Consider the following 15,669-nt stretch of genomic DNA (forward strand, 5'->3'; position numbering starts at 1 on the left):
AATTAGGTGCCCTTTACATCAGAATTGCCTTACAAAAAACATAGTCTACCAAGCCGTCATCTCCTCCAGCAACCCATTAATGAAAGAAAAAATATATTACGGCATCAGCAAAACACCTTTCAAACTGAGGTACGCAAACCACTTAAAATCCTTTAATATTGAAAATACAAGAACGACACTAAACTATCGAAAGAAATATGAAAATAAAAGGAAAAAATTTCACACCTATTGTTAAGTGGAAGATCATCAAACATTGCAAACCGTACAACCCGGCCACAAAGTGTTGCACACTATGCCTGCATGAGAAGTACATGATTATAATGTTTCATGAAGGTACCTTATTGAATAAGAAGAACGAAGTGGTTTCAAAATGCAGGCGCAGAAATAAATTTCTACTTTCGAAATTTGATAGTGGCGACTAGGCCTAAATTCTTTCTTTCTTTCTTTTCTTTCTTTTCTTTCTTTTCTTTCTTTTCTTTCTTTCTTTTCTTTCTTTCTTTCTTTTCTTTCTTTTCTTTCTTTCTTTTCTTTCTTTTCTTTCTTTTTTTTTTTCCTTTTCTTTTCCTTTTTTTTCTTTTTTATTTCTCTATTGCTTTCTTTCATTTCTGTACTTCTTTATTGGTTTCTTTCTCTATTTCCTTCCTTTTTTCTTTTTCTTTTTCTTTCTTTCTCCTTTCTTTTCTTTCTTTATTTCTTTTCTCCTTATTTCTTTATTTCTTTTTTTCTTTATTTACTTCCTTTCTTTATTTCTTTCTTTATTTCCTTTCCTCCTCTTTTTTCTATTATGACGTCAGACCACACGATACAGTAATTTTTGTAATTTTGTAACGGTTTTTATATATTTTTGATTTGTATTTCATGGCTGATGATTGCCGTTAGGCATGACACTTTAAGTACCATACATAGTTGTTGTTTCTTCGTTTTATATATATATATATATATATATATATATATATATATATATATATATATATATATATATATATATATATATATATATATATATATATATATATATATATATATATATATATATAGCCACAGACTCTGATAAGAATAAGGAAATATGAGAAATGAAGTGGCTCTAAAAAAGATCGCACTTTTTTTGTAAATATAAATAAATAAACAATATCTCATAATTGATGCTTTGTTAAAAAATTAATTCAAAATGTTAAACAGTTCTCTAGTTATATGGATATTTCCTTTTTTTTCTTTCAGAGCGACGCCTAGCGCGCCGTCAAAAAAGATCGCAAAATCACGTTTTGAGATAAAACTGGATTTGAACCTTTCTAATATTTCAAAGTGGACATTATCTCGTTGAATAAAAGCATTAGGTGATTTTTTTCTGGAAAGCAAATAAAAAAAACTTTTGTTAGTGAAATCAATCGCGAAACAAGATTAAAGTGATGCATTGAACACAAAGATTGGAAATGTGAAAAATTGACTAAAGTTATTTGGAGCAACGAGTCTCTTTTCGTCTTGTTTTACAATGGTCAATCTCACTGTTGGAAATTCGTTGAATGAATCAATTCAGGTGACGAGGATTGATCCTCATGAGATAAGTATCGATGAAGATTAATTCTCATAAAAATAAAACAAAAGTAATATTGTGACAAACCCAGCCAACAAGCCAACATGGGCCCCATCTAATTTTTACCTGGGCTACGTGGGCTGATCTGGGCCAGGGTTAGCAATATAGGATTCGAAATGGGTCATATGTGGAATGCCCATTAAACCGGCAACTGCGAAGCGGCCGGCCTATCTATAGTATAATCGGCCATGAAATATTTTTTATCGCGCCGAAATGAGGCAAATAACTTCTATAGTGAATTTTTTCCTAAATTTGTCTTAATTTCTTGTATTTGATTCGAAATACATTACTGTAGAGATGTCTAATAAAGTATATAGCGAGCGAAGTCGACGACGTCACATCCGTTCTAGGGTAGATGAGCATTTTCGCATTGCAGCTGAGAAATCTTTTGATGTTGCTGAGGAGCTGAGGAGGATTTAACTTAAGAGATAAAAACTGTTGATGGTTTTCAATATCAGAATGGAATTGATTTGGAGGGAAATATTGCTGATGAAGATTATTTGGTAGGAAGTTTGATGGAAGTTGAAGATATTGATCTTTGTGTAGAACACTGTGATGTATACTTCGATGATAATGATTTATCAGATGAATTTGAAGAACATGAAGAAGTTGAGCAAGAACCAGATTGTAATGTTCGAGAGCGGTTAGCAGAATGGGGAACTCATTACAATATTTCACATGCAGCCACAAATGCACTTCTGGTTATTTTAAAGCCTCTTCTTTTAGATATCCGATCTGATGCAAGATCATTATTATCTACCCCAAAAGTAACTGATATAAAGTCTGTTGGAGGTGGTCAATACTACCATTTTGGAATATCTCATTCTTTAATTTCAGTTCTTAATGCATCAAAAATATCTTTAGATGACATACCAGGTATACCTACACTTCGTATAAGTATTGATGGTGTACCTTTATCTAGAATTTCAAACTTATGCCTCTGGCCAATCCTAGGAATGTTAAAAAAATACCCAGGCTAGGTGTATTTACATCAGGCATATTCTCTGGAAAATCTAAGCCTAATTCTGTAAACGATTATTTACTGGCTTTTGTTGATGAGATGCTTACATGACATGTTTGAGGTAACAGCAATTCTTTAAGTTTATGTCTTTTTCTGATCCTTTTTCAGGCCAAAGTTAAACAAAAGAGTATTGCCTTCAGACTCTGAGTCTGAATATGATGACATTGTGGTTCCACCACCTCCAGAGTCCTTCATCCCTTGTTATCCCCTGTCAACATCATCCTCTCTGGTTTCATCACATTCACTAATTAGTTCTCAGTCACCTTCCAACTTCAACCTTCAACATCCTTCTAAAACACTGTTCACTACAAGACCTTCAAATTTACTCAATGATTAAACTGGTAGGTATTGGTCTTGATTTTGTGGCAGATTTTATCCTTTACTAAACAATTTTATGTATTGAATTATGTTTGATGGCATTATAATACTGAACTGAATGATTGGCAAATGGTCTTTTGTTATGCATATCAAAATTATGTTTTTTTAAATGAGGTGTCTTTTACCTCGTAATCTGTAATACAATAAAGAATACTATTTATTGTTAAAAAAGGTTTTAATTTTTTTTAATTTTTTTTTTATTTTAAAGAAATATTTTTCAGGTCAGCTCAATAGAATTGAAAACCTTTTTGGGAGAGTCTTAAGACAGCTAGAAGGAGTTAAAAAAACTCAGCGTGTACAAATGACTATGATTAGAAGTCGACAACCAGTTCAAAATGTTGCAACACTTCCAGAAGGAGCCATTTTTCCTTTGTTAACAGAAGATTTTAAATTAATGGAAGGAAAGCTTGATGACATCAATTTCTTGAATAGTGTGGTAAGTAGTATTAAACATAATCTATGGATTCTGTCTAAATAAGTTATCCACCCACCATTTGTGAATTTCCTGAAATAAAACAGATCTCTTACCCATTTTTAGTTTATGTTTATTGTACATGCTACAAAGCCCCTAAGAAATCGCATGTTGTCCCATCATATATACTGTGTGCTCATGTAAACCTCTGAGGGCAAGTATAAATGATAAGATGTATATGATGATACAGTATATACGATGAGAAATATAAATCAAAGTGTTTTGTCTGAGAACTTGATTTAATTAATTTTAAAAAAATGATAGCAGGACTATGATTCTACTTTCATAGAAAACTTTAAATTTATTTTTAGGTGAATTTTATTGGGGGCAATACTCTTGAAGAAGCAACAAAGGGGATGATGGCTTTTGTGATGAGCAACAACTTAGCCATGAAATTTAATGTTTTTGGTCGTGGTGGCAAGAGAGGGTTTGGGTCCACCCAACTTTTTGATACTGTGTACAGTAAGTGGAATCTTATCTAATTAACGCTTCATTGATTCTCTCATTTCGAATTTTCAATCAATACTATAAATTAAATAGTTTTAGAGTAATAACCATGGTATCTTTATATGTGAGTTCCTCATTTTCTTCCTTACTTTCCAGAGTTTAAAAAACAAACACTTTTAAGGATGCTAAATAAATTACATGCACCATTAATGTTGTTAATAGTTTTATTACATTTTGTATTTCAGAGGCAATTAAAGGTAACCAAAAAACAGCTGAGGTCAATAAGAAAGACTTTGAGAAGGCAGCAGGTAATTAGTGATAAGTTTCTTGTATATTTAATCTCTTTGTTATGAAAATCCTACTTTTATTAGGGTGTGAATTAAAAAAGAGTGCTTTCATAAAAGAACTCTTCCCCTTAAAAACTATACCAACAAATTTGCAGAACTGTATTGTAAACTTTCGTTGTATCCATCTGTAATAAGCTGAAAATTTTCCTGTTTTAAAAGTTATCTTCAGTCCTGGTATGGAAAGGTTTATTCACAAAATTTAAATCTGGAGTAATAGGGGATTATGTTGTCATCACTTAAAGTGAATTAATTAATATAACTGTTCTAAATGCAACGAAAAGTAACAATTTTGTATGTTTTTGTCTTAGGAAAGTGGCTTTTGGGAAGTCGAGACTGCGATGGTAACCGTGCCAACCGAGTGAGGGCTTTGGGCAATTGCTGAATAATTCTTTTTATTCTCAATACAATCACTAACAACATCCATGTATATTTTTTGTGTTTCCCGATGATATGCAAAAGCTTTCCTTTTTTTCCCAAACCAAACGAACTGTCTCACCCAAAGTGGCTCGAACTTGTTTTAAAATCTAGATTTATGCGCAATTTGTTTGACTAACGTCATGTATTGACTTAAAATTTAACTACTTAGTCTACGCATCAACATGCTAAGTCATGTTTAGTTATAATGAAGTAACCTAAGCAACAGAAAAGCGTAAATAAAGAAAATCTTTTAAAGAAAAATCAAATGAAAGAGTAGGATAAACAATCTTCGCCGAACCATGGTTAGCCCACATGGGACCCAGTTGGAGCCTGCGGCCAATTTAACATGGGCCCCACATAGTTATTCTACATGGCTCCCATGTATTGGCCCATCAAGACCCCATATGGGACCCAGCAATCCGTGTTGGCTGGGAAACTAGGTGACATTTACAGAAGTATCAACAAACAAAGCCGCTAAAATCTGCACACAGTTGTCACATGATTGCATCAATATTTCATTTCAAAATTAAGCAGCACTTTGCAATTAAAAGTTCAGAAAGGTTTCTACATTTATTGCTGAATTGATTGAGAAGTTACACATGAATTTTGTGAGTGAAATATATGCCTCTTGTCCACCTGAAACTGCTGCCATTTTAATAGTTTTTTATGCATATTTTCAAGCATTAAATTTTACTATGCATTATTTCCTAAATTATTATGGATAAAAAAAATGGCGGGTTAAGAAAAATTAGTAAACTTATGAAGTTTTATGGATTTTTTTATTCAAATATATTTTGTTTGTAATTAAGCTTCCACAGCATTATAATCAAATTCTCTACAAAATCCGATCTAATTAGAAAGGGCAACTTTATATTTTTAAAAGTTAAGTTTGTTGAAAATGCTAACATATGGTCCGTGAATTCAATAAAAGTTGATAAATTAAATGTTTGGGAAAAATAAAAATCAGTGGTTGTATTTTTGATTTAAAAGAACCTGGTAAAGCGGCCCCAGTAAAATTTTGACCCTGACGACCAAACTGTTTCTTTGAGTGAAAAAAATTAGTTGTCATTAAATTTTTAAAAGGGTGGTCAATTTAGTACTAATACAGCGAAAACTTAAAAAATTCTTCACAAATCCTTATTTCTTTTTATTATATGTAATATACAATAATATCATATGCATTTTTACCAAAACTGTTTTATTAACTTTATCAGATGAGTTTCAGACGTTTTTTTGTTGGTTATTTTATTAAAAAATTAAGTGCGGCTAATTTTTTGCATCCCCCACTAAACATATAAATATCTTATAAATGTTACTTGTGTCTTTACATTTTCCCCATTCAACAACGAACAAAACTCGTCATTTCAATTTGAATATTTGAAACTATCCAAAGGACTTTCTGTGATGTTAAATCATTGCCTTTTTCTGATGTTCAAATTAATCCTTTTTTTTATTTTATGGTTATAACAGTGTTTTTATTTTTTGCGATTCAACCGTTCAATCCGCGTTTTTAATAAACGATTTTTTAAATTCGAATTAATTTTGATCTTATGTAAGCTTCTTATGTTAATCACGCAGAAAATCTTTAACTTTATGGATCTGTTTAGTTTGCATATTCTCAATGCCTTTTTTAACTTAATAGTTGTTAGTTCCTTTATGTGCTGCTGGTACTGTGCATAGTTCTTTTGGTGGTATAATTTTCTGTGAAATGATTCTCCTTGGCTTGCTTCATTTATGCAAAAAAAAACTAGTTTGATTATAAATTTAATGAATGAATAAGACCCTCAAAATTTGTTTCGGCACCGTTCAATAACTGTCATTAAATCCATTGAATTTGCCCATTTGATTTAATTTTTTAACTTTTTTAATTTTCATAAAAAAACTTATCATTAGTTCACTTATATAACTTTCCTGTTACCTACTGCTACACTGCAAAAACTTGTTTTGTTAATTTAACCAAATACGTTTGGTTTAGGAGAAAAAAACGAGATTTTGTAGCCACTTTTTTTGCTTTATTAATTCTTAGGCATCGTAGTTTCAAGAGAACACAAAAATTTATTAATGTCACTATAATTATGATTAACTGTGCTTATTGTGAATATACTGCAAGCTAAATTTCACCAAATAATTTGGTTATTTTAACAAAAACATTTGGTGCATAAATATTCACCAAATGTTTTGTTAAAGTAACCAAATTTTTTGTGAATTTCACAAAACGTTTTTTGCAGTGTACTCAACATGATCTGTTAAATCTACAATTGCCATGTTTTCACAAATAGCAATAAATATTGACCAAAAGTTAAAATCGAAAGACAATTCATTTGTTCTTTTCGAAAAGCATTTTGAAATTCATGTAAAAAGAGTGATGTAAAAACAAACACAAAAAAATTTCTATATATCAGCTTTTTTCCTTTCAATTAGAAAGTGGAAAGCTTTAAGAGGGTTCATAGAGAAAGGGGAGGTGAAAAGAGAAAAAAATTGAAGCGATAAGCCAAAGGTGAGGTGGAAGTTAAAACCTTCACACAGAATGAGCAAACAGCTGAAGTCAAAATGCCATTTCCTATTTCTGATGGCGATTGTGAGGTTTTAGCAAATGAAATAAATAATAAAGATTTTTAAAAAAATCCTTTTAGTTTTCATGTGTTACAAAACAGTTAGACTATTTCACTAAACTATTTTGAGGAAATAATTTTTTACTTTCTAAGTCTAAATTATATTCAGTTTTCTTAAATGCTAAAAAAAAGTTTTGAAAATGGAATCTTAAAGTCGATAATTTTAATTTTCAAAAACAATGACAGGGTAAAAAGTAGAATAAATTTTTTCATTTAGTCTTTTTATCTTAAACACTTTTTATCAGAAGAAACAATATAGAAAGATGTTCATAAAATTACTTATTTAAATCACCGTAAAGAGAGTATAATTTAAACGGTCTGTTTTGATATGAATGGGTTTTAAGAGAATTATTGTAAAGTGAATTTTAAGGCCTTAAAAGTAAAAATGAGTTCAAATTAAGTTTGTACTAATCCCACTTCAGTGTAAAGTATGGTTCTTCTAGAAACATGAAAACAAATTTTATAAAGTATCCTTGATATAAGAACTATGATTTTCTAATTTTTAGCAAGGATAAATATTAATTACTTTATTATATCTGGAATATTTTGAGAGAAATACTACCTAATACTCTGAATACCAGAAAAGTACCTAAAAAATTATAGATGGTAAATTTGAATTGAAAAAAAATTATAGATGGTAAAATTGACGTTTTGATAAAAAACGAATTGGAAAAATAAAAATGTAGCATTACATTAGCTTAAATATAGTCCCAAGTAAGTCCTCTTTTAATTAACTATTAACTTTGCACACTCTTTTTAAACATCCTTATGAAAATGCAGCTGTCTCTTAACAACTTACCGTTCAGTTTAATTAAAATTAACCAAAATTAACTCTCAAAACCTGGACTCAGTATGCTTAAAGAAGAAATAAGATTGTTTCAGATACTATAAAAATCAACTGGCACCTAAAATGATATTATATGCCAATAGATTCAACTTAGTAACTGGTCAACTGACCTATTAATTTTCATCAATATTTGGGACCAAGGCGACTAAAAAAAAGTCTAGGTTGTTTACGTACAGCCTAAGCGTTTTCCTAGTTGCCTTGATCTTTTTTAGTGACGTCACTATTAGGCTGAGAGTATGCAATATAAAATAAATCCTGGTAGTACAAGTAAAAATAAGGAAAAACCCTTAATAAAAATGAAATAATCATAAAAAATATGTTAACTAACTTTAAATAAGATAGGCAAATTGTTATTAAATTACATATAGTTTTTAATTTTCTTGTTGTTTAGATTACTTTTTTCGATGATAAATTTGATTTCCATGAATATAGTTAAATGTCTTCCAAAATTACATAATAAAATTCAGAAACTCGTCTGAAGGATTAGTTAATTCACCATAAGAAAGACAGAAAAGCCATTTAAATGGTCTCGTAGAATTTTTTCATCAAAACTCTCAGTGTATTTCTTTACATTTTTGTATTTTTGTCATTAAGCTTTTTAGTATATTTCTCTACATCTTGTATTTCAGAATTGGAATATAAACATTATTGATTTTATTCAAATCATTTGGTATATTTTTGAAGATACTGCTGGAAATAAAGTTCTTAAAATAGTTATCATCCCGTTCATTGTTACAATCAACTGAAGCTGATTCCACAATTAAATAAGCACTCTTTCCTAAAACTAAAAGCTTCACACATAATAATATCTAAGAAAAAAAATATTTCCTTGATAATCCTTGTTGAGTTGTTATCTAAGGATTTATTTAATTCCATATTATTGAGATTAGTAATTATAAATGTTTAGGATTAGGATTGTGATGAAATAAGGACACTTGTCTAAATTAGTCTTAACTTTTTTGCTGCAATCTGTCTCTTTGATAAACTCATGGATATCATTTTGGCACAAGGCATTTCTAATATTTTCTTTCGGACATCAGGTTTGACTCCAAAGATTCATTTTATACGACGTTTCTTAATTGGTTTCTTCAACATGGTCAATTTCAGTTGTTTTTTTTATTTTTCTACAATCAGTATTTAAGAACTGATGTTGTAATATAAAAAAGAACTTGTGCGGCAGGTCTAACTCTCTGACGTTCTGAACCTTTGCAGGTGAGATGTTCTTCTTTAAGTTTAGGATGCAATTTCAATTTCTTATTATCAAAATGTAGGATAGTTTTCAAGAAATATTTATCTACTGTTATTCCATTTTTAAGTTCAACAATTATCTTGAAGGTGATTTTTTGTCACATCTTTTATAAAAGCGGAACATCTGCAAAAACATGTCCTCTCCCACTTTCATCAAAGGGTTTATTAAAGTAAGTTTTATTTAAGCTTTATTATTTTTTTATTTATATTACCAATTAATGTTAAGTTCATTTTTGAGATAACATGCTTAAATTCATCACTTTCTAATGGTTCTAGCTTTGGAAATCTATTATATGAATAATGTAAAAAATCTAGAACGTACATGATGTACGCTAAAGCAAACCACTTTTCTCCTATATAAGGCCATTTTAGGGTCATTTGTAAGGCTATTAAATAAAAGAATAGGTCAAAGGAGAAATGAGTGAATATTTGGGTTTTTTACGCTAAATTAATATAAACATAATTAAATGTTTTATCGTATAAGTATAATTGTAATTTAAATCATTTTAAAATAAATAAAAAAGGTATACATTTATTACATCAAGTTAACATTAAATTTATTAAACAGCTTCTCTGAAATTAAATATTATCTTTGAGATTAATGTTACGAACACGCGATGAATTGTATTTTATCTAGCAGTGACATCATAGTAAATGAAATATGCTAAACAAAACAAGCGCTTTATACCCACAACCCCATCCCCCTCCTTGGAAAGACTTAATGCGCAAAATTAGAAATGGAAAAGACTCCAAAAAAGGATGAATAATAGAATCTAAAAAAATAATATAAATTCTTAAAACTTTGATAAGATTATTTTGATATGGAAATCGCATGAACTTTTTTATCACACAGTAACACAACTACTTTAGGTGTTTGTGTGTGTGTGTGTGTGTGTGTGTGTGTGTGTGTGTGTGTGTGTGTGTGTGTGTGTGTGTGTGTGTGTGTGTGTGTGTGTGTGTGTGTGTGTGTGTGTGTGTCAAAAAACGTAACTTTAGTTTTGGAACTTTACTTTTTTTTTAAATATATATAAATATACTTTTTATTTTGCATTTTTACGATTATTTAATTAAATTTATTTACTTCATTTACTTTTTATTACTACATTCTTATATGTGTCTAACGCATTAATCAAAACCCTTCTTTTAAAAAACAAAAAAAAAATATAACAAAGAAATACCATTTGAAATTTATCAAAATATAAAATAAAATATAAAAGATTTAATACCTTTCCATTAGATTTCTTTGAGTCCAGCAAAGTTGGTTTTGGTAACTCAGGTGCCATCGATTTCCGGCACTTAGATCGGGGCATTTTACAATTCACACAAAATTGTGATTAAGCGGTTCTATGCTATATTTTTTTAAAAATTTTTAAAGATGTATCATACATAAATCAAAAGAAAACGACAAAATGATATTGCAGTCCAGTTTCTTTAAATATCTCTAAGGCAATAGAACTTTTTAAAGAAAATATTTTTTAATTAAATTTAGAATTTAAATCTTCATTATGTCGTATAAAAGTCTATTTGAGAAAAGTTACAAGGAAATTTCAATCAGTATTGAAAAATGTTTTTCTGCTTTTAAAGCCATTCACCCGATTCACATATTCATTAACGGATATTAAATTATTGAGAGTTTGTTTGAACTTTTCGAAGAAAACAGTTGCTCATTACAGGAATCATGGTAAATCCATGTGGGAATATTTTTATTTTTGACTGAAAAGACTGAGGTTCGTAGTTTAAATTATTTACATTAGTCAGGCCTAATATTATCACACAAATATTATCTACAGCTATTCACGAAAGTTTAAACGATTGCAGAATTTTCAAATCTAATCTTCGGTTTTTCTTGAATAAAAATCTAACGGAAATAGATATCAAAATAATTATTTTTCCAATTTTGGAAATAGGCTATTTGTTAATAGAATAAAAAAAAGTAGGTTTTGACTCATTACCGTTTACTCAGAAATTTCATTAAAAGGTTGGTGATACAAATTAAGAGGTTTCACAAAAGTTTAAACGATTTTATTTAGGATCAATTATTTGCTAATTAATTGATAAATCCGCTGCGAAATTTTTTTTCGCAGCGAATTTATCAATTAACTAGCAAATAATTGAGTAGTTTTTCAATCAAAAAATTCATCACAACATCATCAGGAAGCTTTTAATTCATTAAAAATCAACTTAAAATATTGTGAATTTCAAATTAATTTCAATTGCGTGCAAATGGGTCGAAAATCAGTTTCTATTGACATCAAATGGCAAGTTATTGGTATGGCGCGGACAAAAAATCACACAAACGTTCAAATAGGCAAAATACTTAACATTTCTGAATATTGCGTTAGAAAAACCATCAAAAGCTGGGAACTTACCAAGGACGTCTCCGACATGCCGCGTACTGGGAGACCATCCAAATTCAGCAACCGTGACAAAAATGGTATATTCAGAAAGAGCAGAGAAAACCCCAGACTCAGCTACAAAAAGCTAGCGCAAATCTTCAATGAGTCAAAAAACAATCCAAAAGTTAGCAGAGAGCTCGTGAGACGAACATTTTCGGACAAAGGTATTGGAACGTACATAGCTGCTAAAAAACCTACTCTTTCAATCACGGATAAACGTAAACGACGAGTGTGGTCCAAAGAAAGGCTGGACTGGTCTGTAGAACAGTGGGCAAAAGTTATTTGGAGTGATGAAGCTAACTTTCAAGTTGTAAACCGCAAGGGAAGGATCTATGACAAAAGATTTGGAGGTTCGGTTGACATCTGGGGATGTTTTTCTCACAAAGGTATAGGCTTCTGTGAGCTGTATGAAGGCCGAATTAATCAATACACCTACAAGAACACATTGGAAACGTGTTTAGTTCCATCAATCAGACACTTGTATGGCAGAAGCAAGCAATTCATCTTTTAACAAGACGGGGCTTCAGCTCATACAGCACACTCAATCAAAGAATATTTTTTGAAAAAAAAGTTCAATGTGATGCCCTGGTGCCCTAGATCACCAGATCTCAACCCAATTGAAAATATTTGGTCTTGGATAGACAATCAACTGACATACCATGAAATTCAATCAACTCAGCATTTAAAGCAACTTTTGAATGAGTACTGGCTGAAGGTACCTCGCGTGATGTGCATGAAATTAGTTGAATCAATGCATAAACGAGTTTATCTTTGCTATAAAAACAAAGGAGGACACTTCAAATATTAATTTGGCTTTTTTTTTCATTTTTTGTTCGAATGTTGCAATTCGTTTAAACTTTTGTGCTTCTTTTTTTTCCTATAAGATTTTTTGTAATAGTTTTTTTCTAATTAAATATTAAAATTTTTATAACATGTTCATATTCATTTTAAAGCTAATTACTTTTTCTTTAATAAATTAAAAAAGTTAAGTCGATATTATTTTACAGTTTTTCTTTATTAAACAAAAACCAAACATACTTGATAAAAATTTTGCAATCGTTTAAACTTTCGTGAATAGCTAATTTAGCTAAAATAGCTGTATTTACAGCTGATGGAAGATCCTATTTTACTTCTTCTAAATGTTTTATTGAGCAATCCAGTTTCCCATCAAAATTGATTAAAAACTTGATGTGCCAATTCATACCCATATATAGTATTGTGTCAAAGATGGAGTAAAGTTTTTCATCTAAACCAGCGTTAACCATCTAGACCTGAGTTAGCTATTGCTGAAACACCAAATTGTTGAAAGACACAACTCAGTGATCATTCGAAGCCATCATTCGAAGATTTTTCTGCGTGACAAATTAAAGCAAATTATTGTTCGAATAACAAATATTATTTTTTACTTGCGAGTTTATGATAAACCAATGTACCATTTTTTCCTTATTCCTTTTTTTGTTGATTGCAATAAATTATTTCTTTCTTTCAGATTAAAGGTTTATTATAATCAATCACCGCCTCACGTAACCGTTGTGAAGGATAATCTTTTTTTTTGTTTAAAATTTCTTATGAGCACACTAAATTTTAAAACTAGAAGACTAAAAACTAGAAGACGTGCTTATACATCAAAACATCTTGTGGTTCGATCATTTAATAACTTCTTCATCACAATTTATTTTGCTTTAATATGCGTCTAATATAATAAATGTCTAATAATTGTCTTATATATCCAGATGTAAATAATTATCCGTTAAATAATCAGATTTGACTAGAAAAGTACTGAGACTTAGAAAAATACATTATATTAATATTTATGTTACGATTTTCTTACCATTTAAAACAATTAATTTATTTCTAAAACACCACCTTTCGTAAAATTAAAGATTTGAGAAATAATTTTTTAACTACTTTCCTTCGATACCATGATTACGGACCGTATTGAGAGCTCTTAGATAAAAACAAAATTTTTTTAGAGTTTAAAGAGTTTAAAAGGGATTAAGTTAACTGTTCTCATTTTGGAAATAAAGATAACTAAGTTAGGATAAATTTTATCACACATATCACTGTTAATTAAAATTTAAAGACAAAACACAGCTTCTCGAGGTTCATTCGTCCAACTGTTATTCGCGACTTTGTTTTAAGACGAGATTGCCTGGTCAAAAAATATTTTTTACTGATTTATAAAGGCGGTCAGAACAGTAATTAGAAAGAATATTTGTTTACAACTTCTTAACGTAAATTTTACAAGCTTTTTTACAAAACACAGATTTGAACCTAATTTTACGTTCAAGAATTTTGGAATAAAGGGGGAGTCAGTTTTAGGAGTTACATTAAATAGTGTATAAAGAAAAAAAGCGAACTTTAATCCTCGAGCCAGTCCCCGTGAAACGGGCTCTTATGCTTGTTTACAAAACCCTCATTTCTACCCTAAAAACACCAAAAATAACAACAAAGTGGAAAGGATAGAACAGGAACACAGTAATACGACGTTCTATTTATAAAACGAGTGTTTAAAAAAAATAACTTTTGAAACAGACCTTTAAAACGAAAAAAAAAAGAGAGAGTTTTGACTTTATCAATGCATGACTTTCATCCGACCAGTGTAGATCAATTCCACCTGTATTATTGGATTATTTCATCTGTATTATTGAATTTCATCTGTATTATTGGATTTCATCTGTATTATTGGATACCGAAGTCAGTTTCAACAATGACCATTGAATCAAAATTATCAAACTGAACGACGTCTATTAAAGCCCACACCATATCCTGAAACTCCATCAAGAATAACAATTCACGGTGTTGACGATCTACTACTCCTACTGCTCGTAGGTGCTCTTTTTCTCTTTTGGTAACGATCACTAGTGATCCTAACGAAAGTGAAATCCAACAAGCGTTTTGAAGTGTTATTAAGGGAGAAAAAATGTAAGCCAAAATTGGAGCAAATACATTGCATGATAATTTCTTGCATCAACGTCGAGTAGGAAAACTCATATAATAACTCTTTTAGAAGTTACTTTTTGATTCAATTAGACGCTAAAGTGTTTCAATGAAATGTTTTGATAAGTAGACTAGTAAGTAAAGTGTTTGTCATCTTTAGACAACTCGATTCCATTCAGTGGGTGAAAGCGTGCGTCCAACAAGCTGTATATATCATTCTCGAGAATAGAACCACTTAATGGTATTAGTTTATGATTAGGAGCCACAAAAAAATCATGATGAGACAACTTGACGTTATTCAATGAGCATTACCATGGATGCTTGGCTATTTACAGCGGTTAAGTCCAATAGGGACTTTTTATTTTTATCATCTTGTCAATCAAACGTTTTTTAGCAGGACCAAGAGTTGTGGTTTGTTATAATAGAAATTTTATAGTAGCCCGGAGAAAATCACTTTGATTGATGTAATGAATGCTTTAAATATTGAGCTTTGTAAGATGGGCATTTGTCATGTGCCTTTTCCCTTCAACTGTTCTGTTATCTTTGGACAACAAATGAGAGACACTGAGAAAATTTCAATACAAAGGTTCCCATTCTTAAGCTTCTTTAAGCTGATCTATTAGTAATCCGGTCTTAACTGACCGGATTACTTTGCTGCAACGTCGTTTATGGGCAGCGAGTCTTGATATCACAAATCACTTAGCGCTAAACAGATTTTCATTTTACGAATCGCTCTTTCAATACATTACAGGGTGCGTAAAAAGTTCCCGCGCTCCAATGGCAACAACGTTATTTCCCTTATTATAAAGCATACCGTTTATTGTTCTGCATTATTTATGCTCTTCTCTAATCTTTGAATATGTTTTAATATTGAAGTTTTTAGGTTCCATGACGAAATCAAGAGATTTGCGGCCGGCAATCGAAAGGCTAGCTAAAGAGAAAAAGAAAGCATC

The 15,669-nt window shown here is 30.4% G+C and overlaps 2 protein-coding genes across 10 annotated transcripts in view; one reads left to right on the forward strand and one right to left on the reverse strand.

The window, feature by feature from the left end:
• Positions 1–10,933, reverse strand: part of LOC145187217 (putative ATP-dependent RNA helicase DDX60) — a 58,762-nt gene extending 47,829 nt beyond the window's left edge. For 6 of the 8 annotated variants that reach the window (XM_090082417.1, XM_090082456.1, XM_090082448.1 and 3 more), the window contains exon 1: positions 10,607–10,827. In XM_090082417.1, the coding sequence (XP_089938543.1) occupies positions 10,607–10,690 (84 nt within the window). In that variant the 5' untranslated portion in view covers positions 10,691–10,827. Of the gene's footprint in view, positions 1–10,606 lie in introns of all 8 variants that reach the window. The other 2 variants (XR_016450906.1, XM_090082434.1) reach the window with 1 other exon arrangement.
• On the forward strand, positions 1,769–4,675 carry LOC145192684 (uncharacterized). Of its 2 annotated transcripts, none has more exons than XM_090076691.1 (5): positions 1,769–2,467; positions 3,212–3,426; positions 3,774–3,924; positions 4,155–4,217; positions 4,565–4,675. In XM_090076691.1, exons 1-5 carry the CDS (start codon positions 2,107–2,109, stop codon positions 4,636–4,638), a joined length of 864 nt encoding a protein of 287 aa, XP_089932817.1. In that variant the 5' UTR covers positions 1,769–2,106; the 3' UTR covers positions 4,639–4,675. The 2 variants fall into 2 exon arrangements, with proteins under 2 accessions (XP_089932817.1, XP_089932818.1); XM_090076692.1 differs by having other exon boundaries at positions 2,335–2,953.
• Positions 10,934–15,669: the final 4,736 nt, after the last annotated feature.

The sequence above is a fragment of the Hydra viridissima genome, unplaced genomic scaffold (assembly GCF_058129835.1).
Source record: "Hydra viridissima isolate aposymbiotic clone 2 unplaced genomic scaffold, HvirCarnegie_v1 scaffold_1, whole genome shotgun sequence".
In the NCBI taxonomy this organism is placed as follows: Eukaryota; Metazoa; Cnidaria; class Hydrozoa; order Anthoathecata; family Hydridae; genus Hydra; species Hydra viridissima.